Source organism: Rattus rattus, chromosome 4 (genome assembly GCF_011064425.1).
Source record: "Rattus rattus isolate New Zealand chromosome 4, Rrattus_CSIRO_v1, whole genome shotgun sequence".
Lineage (NCBI taxonomy): Eukaryota > Metazoa > Chordata > Mammalia > Rodentia > Muridae > Rattus > Rattus rattus.
In genome coordinates, this window is record NC_046157.1 from 53,176,013 (window position 1) to 53,193,910 (window position 17,898).

General features: G+C 48.5%; 1 protein-coding gene across 4 annotated transcripts in view; it reads right to left on the minus strand.

Moving 5' to 3' along the window:
* Positions 1-2,351: 2,351 nt before the first annotated feature.
* The window catches only part of Il10rb (interleukin 10 receptor subunit beta), a 22,456-nt gene continuing 6,909 nt past the window's right edge, over positions 2,352-17,898 (minus strand). Inside the window, exons 4-7 of one of the 4 annotated variants that reach the window (XM_032900437.1) lie at positions 15,821-15,987; positions 12,361-12,508; positions 7,284-7,444; positions 2,352-3,294 (exon numbers count right to left, since the gene is read on the minus strand). In XM_032900437.1, the coding sequence (XP_032756328.1) occupies positions 3,049-3,294; positions 7,284-7,444; positions 12,361-12,508; positions 15,821-15,987 (722 nt within the window). In that variant the 3' untranslated portion in view covers positions 2,352-3,048. The remainder of the gene's footprint in view (positions 3,295-7,283; positions 7,445-12,360; positions 12,509-15,820; positions 15,988-17,898) is intronic. The other 3 variants (XM_032900441.1, XM_032900440.1, XM_032900438.1) reach the window with 3 other exon arrangements.

Below are 17,898 nucleotides of genomic sequence, written 5' to 3' on the forward strand. Positions count from 1 at the left end.
TGGTAGTTTGAACCCCAACAATGCTATAACCTACTGTGGTAGTTTGAATGAGAAATGCCCCTCACAGTCTTGGGCATTTGAAAACTTGACCCCTGGTTGCTGGCACACTTTTGGGAGTTTTAGGTGGCATTGTCTTGTTAGAAGAAGTAGCAAGGGATCAGCCTCTGAGATTAAAACACCCTGTAGCACTTCCTGTTGACTTTCTTCGTGCTTGGGGAGGAGATGTGTGCGCTCAGTTTCCTGCTCCTATTTGCCACCTGCTGCCATGACTTCCCATCTGTCTTAGTCGACGATCTATTGCTGTGAGGAGATGCCATGACCAAAGCAACCCTCATAAAAGAAAGCATTTAATTTGGGGCTCATGGTTCTAGAGGGAAAGCGATTAGTGAAGGGAGACAGGGGTTGAGAGGTAGAACAAGCTCCACTGAGGGAGAGACAGAGAATATTGAAATGGAAGGGCCCAGAGCAAGGAGGAGGTGGGGAGACTTAGGAAATGGAGCCATAAATAGTAATCCTGCTAGAAGGAGAATCCCAAGAGACACAGGGCGGGTGACACTAAAGAGGTAAGTGCCAAGGATAGCATCCCAATCCAAGGTACCCCCAAAGGAATGAATACTTGTCATAGAGAGGTCTGAATCACAGTGGAGAGGTGTCCTTTTCTGTGTGTAGGGCACAGAGAACTTGTGACTTGCACTGAGCAGGCATCAGCGAACTAAAGGGACAGAATGGGCAGCTCCAAGAGGACCCATACCCAAGCAGACAAGGAGAAATGATGATTGGTACATACATATTTACCAACAGGCAGAGGAGAAAAAACAGCCGAAATTTGGAATAAAACATGTTGGGCTTCAGAAGGCAGTGTAGGCAAATGATCCGTTCCCAGGAGGGTTAAATCAGCAGTTTGGTTCAGTTAGGAGGGTCAGGGATTTTGGGGTGAGGGTGGTGTCCCTGCTGGGTTTCAGACCAACCGTTTACTGGGTTTCAGACCAACCGTAAATGAGGGCGCAGTGAAACCACTTAATTGGACCTCTGTGGGTAGAAAGGTTTAATGGGGATCAATTTACCAAGGTTTTCTCTCTGGAAGGGGGAGCAAAGTGGTGGAAAAGCCGGTAGATTTTATATGGCAGTTAGCAGAGTCTAGATGTCCTTGCTGGAGGTACTTGACTTTTGGGGAGGATTAAGAGTAGTGGTTTTCCTGGCAAACAGAAGCCCATTTTGCAAGGTCCCTGAGGAATGCTGAATTAAGGCTTCTGTTTGTTTAGTAATGATCCTTCAGTTTAGGTTTGTGTCTGTTTAGGACAGTGTCACCGGCACTGCCATTCTGGGGATTTACTTTGAACCTAACACCTTCCTTCCTTCCTTCCTTCCTTCCTCCTTTGCTCCTTATTTCCTTCTTCCTGCCCTTTTCCCTTCCTCCTTTCTTCCTCTTTTTCTTCTTGACAAGCCCAGGCTGGCCTTGAACCTCAGCTCCTTTTAGTTTTTCCTTCTGAATACTGAGATTACAGACATATGCTACTACACCCACTGGACATTTCTGGGGCTTTCATTTTATGTATTTACACGAGACAAAGTCTTGCTGTGTAGCTCAGGCTGGTCTTGAACTTGCCACGTTTTCCTGGCTCTGACTGCTGGTGTTCCAGACATGGAATACTGCTCCCAGCTCTCCACTGGACCTTTCTGAAGATGAAAATGTCTTTACAAGCCTTCAGGCAGGTCAAACTGAGAGGCCACAGCTAGTAAATGTCTGAGCCGGACAAAGCCCAGGGCTGCTCTGTTCTTGAACGTGTCCCAGATAGGGCTGCCACGAAAGGTTAGGGGCATGGCTTCAGCGTGTCTAACAGGGACAAGGTGGAGGGAGACTCATGTGTGCATAGTTTAACAATTACACTAATGTGGTATTTGTTAGTTCTGTGCGGCTTAGAGCTTCAATGTCCTACATGCTACATGGACAGTGGTGGTAAGCTGCAGCTGTGGTACTCTTGGGAGGCAGTGCAGCCTTCAAGTAGAGCCTGGCAGGGGTAAGCTGGGCCATAAGTCAGTGCCCTTTGAGAGGCCATGACCCTTCCCACCTTTTCTTTTCTTTTCTTTTTTCTTTTTTGGTTCTTTTTTTTCGGAGCTGGGGACCGAACCCAGGGCCTTGCGCTTCCTAGGCAAGCGCTCTACCACTGAGCTAAATCCCCAACCCCCTTCCCACCTTTTCTTTTCCTGGCTGCCAAGAGGTGTACAGTTTCTGGCACATATCCCAGCGTGATGTAATGTGTCAAGCACAGAGCCAAACACGGGGGCGAAACCTCTGACGCTATGATGCTACATTAGAAAAATAAAATATTAAAAAAACCCAAAAAAACTCCTTTCTTCCTTTCAAATTGTTTATGTCAGGAATTTTGTTACAACAGCGGGAAGCTGGCTGACACAGAAATACAAATAAAGAATATTTACAGAACACTAATATTATACAAAACACACAGGTAAGGGAGGAAATCTCTTTGCTCTTTGGGAATTCAAAACATCCATGTCAGTCCAGCACGGGGCCGGTTGCTTTTGAGATGAGGGTGGTCTACTGGCATTCGTACAATTTTATAGTGTTTCCACTCCCCCCCCCATTTGAAATATTTTTGTTTGTCACTATTTAAATGTGGTCCTTGTTTAGTGAGCACAAAGGGCTCAAATTACATTCAGTGGTCATAAAAAATTATTATTAACATAGCTCTCTCTTACACAGGGTCTCTAGTCCAGCTTGGCTTTCAACTTCCTGTATAGTTCAAGATGTTCTTGATCTTCCTGTCTCTACCTCCTAAGTGTCAGACTTATAGGCAGCCCCCCATCCCTGTTTATAAGGTGTTGGGGATTGAAGCCAGGACTTCATGTATATAAGCAAGGGCTCTATACACTGAGCTGTGCCTTCAGCCCTTAAATTATTAGTCTTTATAAAGCAGCAAATTCCCAAATGCAGAATGTGTTATTTGAGTCGTTAAAATCTGGTTCTTTGGTTTGGTTTTCCAGCATCAGAAAGTTCCAGATTTGGAGTTTTCTCAAGTGATCCTCTGGTCACACTTCTGAGGTAGATGTGAGCAGTGGAGGGTCATCCTGTGGAGGTGAGGGGATTTCATCCTTGGACTCCAGCTCCTGAGGTCCTGCCTCAGACAGGGGTTCCGAGGCACGGCTGTCTTCAGGATTCTGCTTGCTGCTTTTAGACTCTTCCGTGATGATGCTCAGTTTGTCGAACACTTCGGTTTCGTCAGGGGGAGGGAAGGAGAACAGCAGAAAAGTGCTGTGATGGGGGTGACTCAGAAACTGTAGGAAAATGAAAAGACAGTTGCTTAAGTGCCAACCTCCCTCTCCCGCCCCCACATTCTCCTTCCTATTCCTGGACTGGGGCTGACAAGAATTTTATGCAAAACCTTAGGGATGGAAAACTGCAACTGCAAAATGCAACAGTATCATTATGGTGGCTCCTTGAGAAAAGCTATCACATGACCTAGCAAGTCCTGGCAAGACTATGCTCACAGGTACCTCAAGGGAAATGACAGCAGGTTGTGGAAGAGGCTCACAGGTCTCCTCTACTAGAGCCAACAGTGGCCAGACAGCAGAACAAACAGCAGGTGCCATCCAGGGACGGACACACAAATATCATTCTTTAAAAAAAGCAAGCCAGCACGTAATGGTGCTTTCCACATACACCTAATCACCTGAGTGATCCCTGACCCCATGCTAGAGAACTAACTCCTGAACATTGTCTTCTAGCCCCTCCCACATACACACAGTGGCCTTGGGCACACTGTCACTCACGCACTCACACATCACATGTACACGGACCACACACACACACACACACACACACACACACACACACTACACACTACACATTCTACAGCATGGAAGAGCGTTGAAGACATCATGCTAAGTGAAATATGCTAATCACCACCAAACAGGAAAGAGAGCTTGGGGATATCACCCCGTTAGTGCAGTGAGTGCATAGCACGCACCACCCCAGCACAGCAGAGAACTGGGCATGTTGGTGCACAACCATAATCCCAGCACTGGGGAGGTAGAGGTAGGAGGGTCAGAAGTTCAAAGTCGTCCCTGGCTATATTGTGAATTTGAAGCTAGCCTGGGCTATGTGAGACCCAACCTTAAAAAAAAAAAAAAAAAAAAAAAAAAAAGACGGGCAGGTAACAAGTGTGAGTGATTGTACTACTGTGAGGGATCTAGAACGATGAGCTTTACAAAGGCAGATATAGCGACATGGCTGCCAGGGCAGAGTACCAGGGCACGTTTGGCAAGGTCTCTGCTGTGCAAACGGAACATGCTCTGGGGATGCTTGGTGCCCCTTAGCCACGTTCTGAAATGTGACTAAGGTGTGGATGCCATGCTGACTGCATTTTTACCACAACTAAAAGGAGTGGGACAAGCCTCTGCAGAACGCTCACCTGTCAGTCTCTAATACTTCTTCCTGAAAAACAAGATGGCCTCTTAGTCTGATCCCTGGGGTGAGGCACACTCCCGGCTGCCATTTTCTCTAGGAAGTGGGTGTTTAAGGGTGTGAGGGGGTAAAGGGGTGTGTGGGGGATGCACAGGCCACGGATAAATGTGTCACGGGCAGACTCGTGGTATCTCTCATGTCTCTTGGGCCAAGTTCACCAGCATTCTCTGCGGCACTCTGTTTTGACCTTTAACCCAGTATGTCTGGTACAGTAGCCACAAGCCACATGTGGCTAGGAGCTGGTTTGAATGGAGGTGTCTTGTGAGTGTGAAATAGACAAGAGATGTTGAAAATTTTGTATGAAAAAAATGTGAAATATCTTAATAACTCAAAAACATATTGGTCAAATGTTGAAATGATGTTATTTTAGGTCTCATAAAATCCAATACTGAAACAGGCATGCCGCCAGGTTGGAGAGCTCCATCCGGCTTCCTCAGTTCAGTCTCCCTGAACGGGGATGTGCCAAGCTGTTAAGTACCCTTCGTCATCGTCGTGATTGGACTGGGGTGCGGCGGTGTGGGAAATGTTAAGTTTGCTCTGCGGCCTCCTTTCTCCTCACTTGACAGCACTTCTCCACACCCCGCTGCCCCCACAGCTACTGTGAGGCCCCCTAGCCTCCGAGGTGGGGGCTCAGTCTGGATAGGTCCCTTGCCTGCACCTGCTTGGCCTTTACCGGCAATTCTTCCCTGTCTGGCCAGTTCCTTTGATGGGGAAGCCAAGCAGCAGAGATCTCAGAGGAAGGCTTTCCTTTCTGGTGTTTGGGTGAAGAATCAGCTTCCACCTGGAGCCTAGGGCCTGCATCTGTTTGTTCTTGCTCCAACCAGCTTTGCGTCAGCTCATCCCCAGAGATTCTCTGCTCCCTGGTGCTGTAGAGCTTGCACTGCTGTCCAGAAATTCTCTGTGCTCTGAAACTCTACGGTTCTGTGTCCCGCTTCCTATCTATGGCAGGTGCTTCCTACGGTCCCTTCAAAGTGTCCCCAGCTTCTAGAAACTCTGGCAGCTGCAATGGCTCATAGCGGGGCTCCTCTCTGGGAGCAACATTCATAGCATAAGACCAGTGTCCTTCTCCATAGGAGTTCACTTTGGTTGTTGGTCTCTGAACTGAGGCTGTCACGGTGCATGAAGGGAACCAGTAGCGCACAACGGCGTCATTAAAACCACACTAAGTTGGGGAACCTTCTCTAGGAAGAACTGGAGTCCATCAGACAAGTTTGAGGAGGTTCTCATGGAGAAGGTTCACTGAGAAGGAAGTGCTCTGCTTGGCAGATCTTCCAGGGTGCTCAGAGATTAATCTAACCCCACGTGTGGGAATAGGGCACAGTGTGGGAGAGGCAAAGGGTGCTGACACAGGAGGAAGACAGAGCAGAACGGGTCCTGCAGCATGTATGTGGAGCAGCCATACCTTCAGGCTGGCAGATGGTTCAATGACCGCTTGCTAACTAAGTCTGATGCACGTGTGACCCTGCAGGATTTAAAAATGTAGGATGGGAAAACGCTGGGTGAACTTCACAGTCAATCACATGAGGATATTCCCAAAGCAGAGAGTAGAACTGTGAGTTCAGGCTGGACCACCTGCAGCAGCTCAGTGAGCCTTACGTGGACCTGGTCAAGTCTCTGACCGAGGGAGAGTAGGTGAACACAGAGCCTCAAGGTGGTCGCCATGGAGAGCACCAGTGCCAAACTGAGTCACGTATGTCAAAACCAAACAGCAGAGCCATGAGGCCACGAAGGGAGGTCTTCATGCACAATCTGCCCTGTGACGGTAAGACTGAACCACAGCCTGACAAGGGTACCTCAGCAAAGACGTCTACCAAAGCGGTTGTGATTACTCTTTTCAACAATGAACCAGCATCAAGGTTATAATCAGCCAAAGATTACTGCATCAAAATAGCTGGTGTCCTTTCTCTTGGTTTACCCTTAAATATCTGTTTCCCCTTAATTCCCTGAGTATACTTAAAACCACTACTCCCCCATCCCCCACCCCCAGTCACTATGACATATACCCTGAACTTGCAAATTTCCTTGCCCAACCTTGATAAACCAGTTTTTCTTTAGAGAGCTCCTGTTATTAGAGTGGCATTACTGTGGGGCTCCCTACCAGGCCTGTCCTGTCATTACATGAGGTCAGAGGAAGCTGGCCAGCCATGCACAGGACTGGTACTGTTTTCCCCGCCCCACTGTATCCATTCTGCCTCTGCCTGTGCCTACATCAGGAGACACATCCTCATGACCAGATGTAGGAGGGAAAGGTCAGCATTGCTTTAGAGGGAGGAGAGCACGGTATGTGGGGACCCTATCGTGTGAGCAAGCCCTCCACAGGCTGGGCTATGCCTGTGCATATGGACAAGCTCATAGTGTGTAAATAAAAAATCATTAGTCTTCAGTCATCCACATTCCCTCTTCCCTCAAAACTTTCAGAAAACAGCCCCCCTGGCATCCATGATATACACCCCAGAATGTCAATCACTGTGATATTCACAAACTGAAAGCACACCGCACCTCTCCCTCCCTCCCTCCTCCCTTCGCCAGTGAGCGCTCCCTGTGGAGTGTTCTCTCTCATCTCCACACCGTTCTGCTCCCTCTCCTCCCGCCAGAACCATTACTATGAACCTAAGGACTCGATGCCCTGGGCAGTGAAGAAGGCGCTACCCAAGTCTAGGGTGGAGGGTTCTGGAACAAACCTTTGCTTCTTGGCATTTGGGAATGGGCCAGCACATGGACACATACCATGCTCTTGAAGAGCATTGGCGCTGGACAGCCTTGACCTTATAGAAGTCTCTCCTCCTTCCACCTTGCCTACCTCCTTGAGGTGCTGTGGAAGAGACGTCCCAGAATGGAAGGTGTACTTGGTCTTCTTGTAAATGAACCACAGCAAGCTGAAGCAGCCCAGTAGGAAGAGAAAGACTATCAAGACGGAGGCTATAAGGATGATGGCCACGATCCAGGGAGGGGTTGTTTCTGCTGGGGACAATGGGGCAGGTTAGACTCTTGGTGCATACACAGGTTGAGCTTCAGGGATCACACGCCCACTGTGACCTAACACAATACCTCAAACCAGGCCCGTTTGGCCACACTGACCCAGAGGCATGGCTGTTGGCTGGAGGGTCTCGGTGTTTTTGAAGAGTTTCACCTCTTTCCTTTACAGTGTGGTTTCTGCCATGAATGATGGCACAGAAGGGGATGAGAAGCAAGATCCTGGTCTGCTTTACCTGTTTGTAGAGTGGCCAGAAGCCTGCCTGCTCTGGACATTGTGCACTGACGACACAGATAGGGCCGAGGGAGGTATTGGTATCGAGAAGCAAAAGCATCTTTACCCCAAGGAACACACACAAATCCTCAGGCTGGGTGGCCCAAGTGAGCACCACTGATTCCCTGTCCCTGGGGGCCACCCATTCTTCCTGGAGTTTCTGACTAGAGCCTACAGAAGTGCACGTGCTCCTGCTGACACCCGACCACACACCTCTGATTACCTGCAGTGAGCTTTTCTAGAAAGGCCTTCCCACCTAAGTCATGCTCACGGCACTGAGACCCCGAAGTGTCTTCCTCAATGACTGATAACCATGTTTGCAAAGCCAACAGGAAGGATGTCTCTATAGGCGATCGGCAGGTTTTGATAAATACCGTTGGCAGAGCCAGGTGGTGAATGGTAACGGCACTGAACTCAGTTTGGTCGTTTTTTTGACTTCGCCACTTCGGCTTGCTCTGGTTTCCTCCCTCTCAGACATTCCTCTGCACAAGTGGAGTTCGCCTCCTTCCATCTGTGGTCAGTAGGCACTGGGTAAAATCTCGAGTTTCTGCTTTAACCAATCCTGCTTGGTTTATGTGGGAGCATTCAGGAGGCCACCCAGGTCAGCCATGGTCCCTGCTTCCCTCACTCAGGCAAGTTCCTTCTCTAGCTGACCTGGCCACTCCCTCCGCCCAAGCCACGGCCAGCACCAGCTTCTTGAGCAAGGACAGATGGTACCTAGTGGGTCTGAGAGAAGAAACCCTGCCTGGTAAGACATCTGAAAAGAACTGTTCGTGCTGAGAATACCAGCTATCATTTAGACACAGCAGACCAGAGAACCCTGGCATTCCATTGACTATAGGCCCTGTTGCTGTTTGAGTAAATATCTCACAGTGCCACAGTATTCATGGATAAACAGTTGGGTTGATAGAGAGACAAATGGATAGACGGATGGATGGATGGATGGATGGATGGATGGATGGATAGATGGGTAGATGGATGGATGTACAGATTGATGGGTGGATAGCCTGATGAGTGGATGGTTGGGTGGGTGGATAGGTGGATGGGTAGAAGGGTGGATGGATGGGTGGATGAATGGATGGGTGGATGGGTGGATAGATGGATGGATGGATGGATGGATGGATGGATGGATGGATGGATGGATAGACTGATGGATGGGTGGGTGGTTGGGTGAATAGCTGGATGGAAAGCTTCAGGTTCTTATCCACTCTCTAGTGTGGCAGGGCGAGCCAATGTTGCTGGGATCTCTCAGGTCTGGGTGGTGGGACAAAACCAGCTGTTTTCCTGGTATTGTGGGTAAGGACAATACTGGTTAATGGTGATATTTTTTGTTACTTCTCAGGATGAGTACAGGGGGTGAGGGCAAGAAACTGCTTTCTAAAGAGTGTGAACTGCATAGCAATTTACCAAGCCTGAAGTTCTTCCCCTGGCTACAGATCCATTGACTCTACTATTGGCAGACCATATGTTTTATTTTAAGGATTAGGGCACATCAGGCTACCTTTGGAATTAAGTCTGTTGGCAGGTTGTTAAAGATGCGACCTGGGGTTATAGTAGCCTGTACTCAGTTCTATGTTCTATGTTCTTGTCCTTGACTAGCTAAGTGACTTTGGGCAGTCGAAGGAAACTGGGGCCTTCCTTTTCTGGGTCCATAGGGCATTCACACTGAAAACCTTCTATGTATATAGTATTTAAATGAGAATTTTAAAAACCCTGAAACATCAGAGTTTGCCAAACAGGTTTCCTATTTCTTTTTTTAAAAGAAAAATGTTTGGATCTTGTCAGGGGACAGAGTCTTGCTCTGTGGCCTAGGTTGGCCAGCAACTCACTATACAATACAACCTGGTCTCATGGTGATTCTTCTGCCTCAGCTTAATAAGTATTGGAATTACAGGCCTAAGCCACCACACCAGGCCTGAGGCATCACATCAGGCCTGAGACAACGCATCAGGCCTGAGCCACCACACCAGGCCTGAGACATCACACCAGGCCTGAGCCACCACACCAGGCCTGAGCCACCACACCAGGCCTGAACCACCACACCAGGCCTGAGCCACCACACCAGGCCTGAGTCACCACACCAGGCCTGAGGCATCACACCAGGCCTGAGACATCACACCAGGCTTGAGCCACCACACCAGGCCTGAGACATCACACCAGGCCTGAGACATCACACCAGGCCTGAGGCATCACACCAGGCCTGAGGCATCACATCAGACCTGAGGCATCACACCAGACCTGAGACATCACACCAGGCCTGAGACATCACACCAGGCCTGAGTCACCACACCAGGCCTGAGACATCACACCAGGCCTGAGGCATCACACCAGGCCTGAGTCACCACACCAGGCCTGAGGCATCACACCAGGCCTGAGACATCACACCAGGCTTGAGCCACCACACCAGGCCTGAGACATCACATCAGACCTGAGGCATCACACCAGACCTGAGACATCACACCAGGCCTGAGACATCACACCAGGCCTGAGTCACCACACCAGGCCTGAGGCATCACATCAGGCCTGAGGCATCACACCAGGCCTGAGACATCACACCAGGCCTGAGCCACCACACCAGGCCTGAGCCACCACACCAGGCTTGAGCCACCACACCAGGCCTGAGGCATCACATCAGACCTGAGGCATCACACCAGACCTGAGACATCACACCAGGCCTGAGACATCACACCAGGCCTGAGGCATCACACCAGACCTGAGACATCACACCAGGCCTGAGTCACCACACCAGGCCTGAGGCATCACATCAGGCCTGAGACATCACACCAGGCCTGAGCCACCACACCAGGCCTGAGACATCACACCAGGCCTGAGACATCACACCAGGCCTGAGGCACCGCACCAGGCCTGAGGCATCACATCAGACCTGAGGCATCACACCAGACCTGAGACATCACACCAGGCCTGAGCCACCACACCAGGCCTGAGACATCACACCAGGCCTGAGGCACCGCACCAGGCCTGAGGCATCACATCAGACCTGAGATATCACACCAGGCCTGAGGCACCACACCAGGCCTGAGACATCACACCAGGCCTGAGTCACCACACCAGGCCTGAGACATCACACCAGGCCTGAGGCTTCACACCAGGCCTGAGACATCACACCAGGCCTGAAGTAGTTTTCCTTTAGATCGAATTGTGTCCCTCACATCAGATTTTGCAACACCAGTGGTTCTGCTAGTGTCTGGCTTTGTATATTCTCAGATTACTGAGATTCCTGTTGAAAATTTGGCTACTATAGGTGTTGGACCATATATCCTCACAGTGCAGAGGCAGCACTCAGGCTAAGACATGTCTTTTCTCTTCTCCACCTTCCTCTGTTTTGTTTTAATCATATCCTCTCCTTTCCTCGATTCTTCTCACCTCTCCTTGCCTCCTCTCCCCTCTCCTCTCCTCACCTCCCCTCCCCTCTCCTCTCCTTTCTTCACCTCTCCTTCCCTTCTCTCTTCTCTTTTCTCCTCTCCCTGTCTTCTTTCCAGTCGTTGTTGTTGTTGTTGTTGTGTGTGTGTGTGTGTGTGTGTGTGTGTGTGTGTATGTGTGTGTGTGTGTAGTGACAATTTTGGAACTTTTGGTTTTTAAAAAAGACACATAACTATGACAAGAATGTACTTTTGTTTTAGTCCCAGGCGTGGGGATGTGGGGCTGCTTCGACTCGTCTGCAGCAGCTGATTGTGATTTGCCTCGTGCTCTAGCAGAGGGGTGCTTTTGCCAGGCGCAGTTAATTTCTGCAATTGTGTGTCATTTGGAACTCTGGGAACTTTTCAGAGGGTACATAAATGCCAGTGCCCTCAATAGGCAGTTGGTGGTCACTCAAGAGGGTTGGGTGTGGTTTGTTAGTAGTAGTGGTCACAGGAGAAACACAAGGAAAGAAATAAGAGCCTGAGATCCTCCATCTAGCCTTCTCTCTCTCATTTCTAGTGTTAGGGGGTGAAACTGGGGAGTAAAGATGGGAAAGAGAAGCACCCACAAAGTAGCAAGGACTAGCTCTGTGTGTGTGTGTGTGTGTGTGTGTGTGTGTGTGTGTGTGTGTGTGTGTGGTGGGGTAGAATACAGGGCTACACATGCTAGATAAGACCTTTATCACTGAACCATGCCCAGACCTACTGTTAACATACAGTGTGGCGAACTGTAGACACCAATGTGCCTTGGTTCCATGTTTTACAAGGCATCTCAATACATAATGGTACTAGCTGAGGCTACTCATGTTTTCCAAGCTCCCCTTCCCAGTCATTCTATGTCCCCAAAACTAGAGATGCAGGGAAGGAAAAACAAGATGTCGCAGGGCTCAGTCTCTGCTGGGCATCTGTATGAGGACCAGCTAACCTACTTCAGAGAGCTGAGAAGGAAACAGAGCATAGTAAAGATAGATTCATGGAGGTAGCCCGTAGCCCACCGGACTGGCGAGAGAGAGCCAGCATCCTCAGCATGGGGCACCTTGTTTGGAGCATGAAGCAGACCCTCACTCAGGGTCTGGAGACCATGCAGACTGGGGGAGGCTGACTTCTGACCTGTGGTGATGTTTGAGCTGACTGCTGTGGTGTTCAGGACCCATGGGTGAGTCCACGGAGCTCCGAGGAGGCAGTTACAGGCTGTCCCCATCCCTACTCACCATCACTGGTTGTCCATTCACAGACGGGTTTGCTCCACTCTCCCGTTCTGTTCTGGTCGAGAAGAAACCCTTGAACTTGAATGCAGTAAGTTGTCCATGGCTCCAGGTCTCTGAGGACCTCAGAGTCATACTGAGATGTGACTTGAAACTATAAGGGAGACAGACATAGCAGTGACGGACATCTCTCTCTTTATTTTCCTTTCCCATGTACTGTAAACCATGCTTTAGACTTATCAGGAAGAGCCACTCACTGGCTGGAGCTCCTTCTGGCTTCTGACACATGCTATGTCCCAAGGAATGGGACAAGACCAACGGTGAGGCAGGCAAGCCATCTCATGGCCTCAGTCCTCTAGCACGTGTATATCACACTTCCCTTAACAAAAATTACTGTACCCAGTTAAGGCAACCGGGTTCTTTTCCTCCCGGGGCCCAGGGTGCCATGGGGATAGGGGTGCTGCCTGAACAGATTCTCTAAGGAACCTTGGAGCAGAATTTCCTAGTAGACATTCATATCCTTGCCATCAGACGGGCTCATGCCTTCGGGATGCTGCAGAGGGCACTGGCCAGGATCCACACTGGTCAGGTCACCACCGATGCCACAGAAGGCACTCGTGGCCAAGACTCTCAGTAGGAGCAAGTTCAAAGGCGGGGCTTTGCCAAGTTGAATGCAGATAGATTGAAGACATGGCAGGCAAGAAGTGGCTCTTCCAGATGGCTGAGGGTTAAATATTCCCCAATTGTGGTGCTCTGGATTCTAGATTTTACTTCTATCAGTCAATGCCTCTAAAACCGTGTGATGTGATTTTGAAGCACAGTATGGAGAGGTGAGGTGAGGATCCTTCTCCAGTCTCCTGGGGCTCTCTCTCTCCTGTCCCTTCATTTCTGGGCTAATCGGATTTCATGCTCTTTTTCCCACCAAGACAATGGAATTCCCCAAAGCCCTGCACACTCTTGGTTTAGGTAACTGATCTGGCAGCCTTTGAGGGACGCTGCACTTTAGAAGGCAGTGCCATACAGTGCTGTGGGGCATGAAGGAGGTAGCTCCTGGACTTTCTAGCATTCGCACAGCCACATGAAGGTCACTGACATGTAACCAAATGCCAGGGCAGTGGGTGTATTCTAGATAAGGAGCTAAATATAACAGGGGTTTTGCATGTCACGCCTGGTGAGAGAGGCACTCAGCCATGGTGACTATAAAACTGGATCCTTAATTAGAAGATGCTGATAATCCCTGGGGTGTATTGAATGGGTCTTGTCCTTGGGTTCCAGGGCAGAGATACTGCGCTGAGGAGTGATTCTGAGTTTGGATATTTTGCATTGCCTCTCGGGTATGTTCTTCCTGGAGTCTTGACTGTGAGCAAAACCACCTCTGGTCGAGGCTGATGTCCTACATGCCCTCGTCTAAATACATGTGTCTTATGATGAAATTTGGTAATAGTAAAAGGGGAGATGAGGGTGTTGTAAGAAGAACAAACTCCTACCAACTGTCTTCTGACCTCTACAATTGTGCCCATGCGTGTGTGCACACACACATACACCCACCCACCCACATACATTAGTGGGAAAAATCCAATCTTTAAGCAATGTTTAAGTTGGGGTCTTCAGGAGGCGGTTGGCAAGAGCCCTCATGAATGCCATCAATGATCTTCCAAAGGAGGCACCAAGGCACTGTCGTTCCCTTTGTCCTTCACCTTGGCCATCAAAGGGTGCAGCATCAGCCATTCCCCTAGGAGCGGAGTGACACTGGACCTGCTACCGTGCCTTGACCTTAGACCCCCTCTGCTTCTAGAACTATCATTCATAAATTATCCATCCTATTACAGCAGCAGGAATAGACTACAACACAGCTCCATTCACTGGAACTTTTTTTTGGGGGGGGGTGAAAAAGTTAACTTGATATTTGTCTCTCTCTCTCTCTCTCTCTCGTGTGTGTGTGTGTGTGTGTGTGTGTGTGTGTGTGTGTGTATGTGTGTGTGTGTATGTGTAATTATATCATCCCAAGACAATAAGCACAAGTAATCTTCCTCTTGGACTTGTGGGAAGGAATTGATAAACATTAAATGTAAATAATTTATCAACATATATACTAGTTTAGGTATTCAGCTCAGAAGCACTGTTTGGCCAAAAATAAATCTATCTACATAAAGAGAAGAGAGCCTTGCATTGTTCCAGAGAACGGGAAAAGTTTGGCTTTTGTCAGCAAATCCCACAGCAGTTCAGCGAACTGGGTTGTTCTTCCTGTTTTATGAGTGAAGTGGGGTCTTGTGCCTATTCTGTGGTCATTGATGTGACCAGAGCAATGTGGTGACAGAGACAATATTCCAGCCAGACTTTCTGGTATTAAGCTTTGACTTCAAAACAATTGTCCCGTGAGCTGTCCAATGACTCAGGTTTGTAACGGCCAGGTGGCTTGATCTCAAGGACTGACATGCCCCTCAGCATGAAGAGATAAAGGTGGTAAATTTCCTTTAAAATAACTGCTCCCTAAAGAAGAGAGCAACAGGGAAAATCTGGATAAAAAAGGGTAAAAACAAACAAACAAAAAACCAAAACCACTGTCCTTAAATATCTTGGGAGTTGGGAGGAGCTATAGCCATGAAGTGACTGGCTTGTGTTTTGTGGCAACTCTGGGATGGGAAACTGGTCATTCAGTTGGTCACATGGTGGCTGACTCCAACTTCCCCCAGCCAAGTGCTGACAATGCCCTGTTTCTCCTGCAACTTCCTCTCAAGCGGAGGGAAGTTTGTTGTGTGGACTTCGGCCTTAGAGTCTGCTCCATGTCTTTTCTGGAGCTTTGGGCTTATAGAGGAACAGGCTTTAGATTCTCTGGACAAGAAGTGCTGTGACTTTGCAAGACTCTGCCTGGTCATCTCTGTGCATGTATAGATGTGTGCAAACACCAATATGTGTATGTGTGCACACATGGATATGTACACACACTAATATGTGTATGTGTGCACACATGGATATGTACACACACTAATATGTGTGTGTGCACACATGGATATGTACACACACTAATATGTGTATGTGTGCACACATGGATATGTACACACACTAATATGTGTATGTGTGCACACATGGATATGTACACACACTAATATGTGTATGTGTTCAAGTTGGCATCAGTGTCTTCCCCTGTCGCTGCCCACCTTGTTTTTGAAACAGAATCTCTCCCTAAATTTGGATCTCCGCAACCGACTAAACCAGCAGATCAGTGAATTCCCAGGATTCTCCTGTCCCCAACTCTCAGTGCTGTGACTACAGTTGTGCATCTCTGGCTTTTAACTTGGGTGTTGGGGAATCCAAATTCTATCCCTCACGTTAGCGCAGCAAACACGTTACCCACTGAGCCCTTCCCGGCAGCCCCTGGAAGCCCTTCCCCCTCTCTTGTCATGGCCCACCAAACTGAGCGAAGAACATGGTGCCCACATCTGAAATACATGAGAAGCAGCCTTACCTTCTCCTTAGTCCCGTTTTTCCAGTATTGTACTCTGTAAGCCCATGAGTTATAAATGTTCTTCATGGTCCATGTCTCAGGCTCATTCTCAATTTGTGGGGCTGAGAAACGCATGTGTATCGAATCAGCAAGGGATTCTGTCTGCATCTCAGGAGGTCCGATAATGGCTAAGTGTAAGAACACATCAAGATGACAGTCAAAAATCGCATTCTTCACACTCCACTGCAACACCCATTCTTCATATATGTGTGCAACAGTCTACCGAAGGATAACACTGGCCCCCCACACACCATTTACAACATTGCCTGAGGATGACGGATGGATTTTTTTGCCTGTTTCAAAAGATCCAAAATCATTTGTCTGTATTAGTCAAATTAAATCCATTTACATTCACAGTGATATATTTGGGATTATTTCAACTACATTATTTTGTATTGCTTGTAAAAATGGTTTTTAAGGAAGGGGATCACTCCTGTACACAGTTCAGGTTAGCCTCAAACTTGGGATCTTCTTAAGTCTCAACAATACTGTTGTCACGGTCATGATAAAAAGGCATGACACCTCGCTTGACACGCACACAAATCTGCTTTTAATTTGTATTTTATTTTATTAGATTCTTCTCTTTCTCTTTGTTTTCTGCCTTTTACTGGCTTGGATTCTCTTTTGTTTTCCAGCCTTAAAGCAATGAGTATTTCTGTGTCTGTAGAGATTACTCCTAAATGTCTATCATCTGTAACTATACATATTTTACAACTTTTATTTATGGAGTTAGGTCCTTCGCCCCATCTAGATCTCCGACCGGTCAAACGTCACTCTGGGGAGCCTGCACACTGTGGCTCTCAGAATGAGAGTGCATTCCTCTTCTGTTGACTTCCCACTTTGAGAACTATGGTCACTCCGTACCATAAAATACCTTCCATTGGGTTACTGTCAGCCTTCCCATGAGTCTGGTTCACTCCTCGAGGGCAAGGCTATGTTCTTGTTTGTTGCTGTAGCTTCAGTGCTAAGAACCTGCCTAGCACACAGTTAGGTGTGCAAAAATAACCATGGAGGGAGTAACAAAAGACTCTGAGAAAGCTTGGCCTGTTCTCCCCTCTGATCACTGTTACTCATGAGGGGCTCTTGGTAAGTCACAGGGGCCTGTGTCAGTGTCTCTGCTCTCTCATTTTTACACGTGTGACCTTGAGTCATGCTTCTTGCTCTGAGTCTCCAGAGAACTGGTCCCCAGGGACATAATGTAAGACTTAGAACCAGCCGGGCCCAGCAGGAAGCCTGGATGGAAGCCTATATATCAAGTGGTTCCCAGCCTGCGAGGGTCCTGTGAAAGAGACAGGCGTGAAACTAAGACCGTACTTGGACCTTTGGATTGTAGTATACCCTTAGGCTGCATGCGACTTGACTTTTCTCTCAGTTCAGGGAGATGGCCGCGATCTGTCACCTCCCCGCCAGTCACGTGATCAGGAGGGTGTGGCGGGCTAGGCGTGTCAACGGCAGGCTTGATTTATGATATCCTCTGCTTATGATGGGTTTACAGGAACCCCTCATAACTACTGAAGAGTGGCCTAGTTTTGGAGCCTGACTGCCAAGGAACCGTCTTTTTCAACGGTCATTTCCTTCCCTTGTGTTTAGAAAGAAAGGATCATTTAGAAAAGGAAAAACAACTGGCCATTTCCAGGTATAGCAATATGAGTTTTGTGCTTTCCTAAGACAGGACTGGAAAGGGAACGAGAGACTTCGGCCTCGTTCTGTCTGAGTGAGCACCTGCCTGTGGAAGCTACAGAGCCCACCTGTGAGGACCTGTATAAGCCCTGGTCCCCAGACACGAATCTTCCCTCTAATGCCCTGGGGAGGGCCTTACGTGAGCTTTGTCCTTGACATTTTTGTGGCCTCTAACTCTCCCAGTCATATGGTGGCTTAACTAGTTTTCAATTCCTGATACTTTAAATAGTTCGTCTCAGGGCCTCTGGGTCCCCCTAGACCTCCACATCTAATGACAGCATCTTCTTTACAAAAGTTACCAGGCAACCTTAGCAGATCCTACCATCGCTGGACTCCTTTCTTCCACTCTTCCCCCAGAC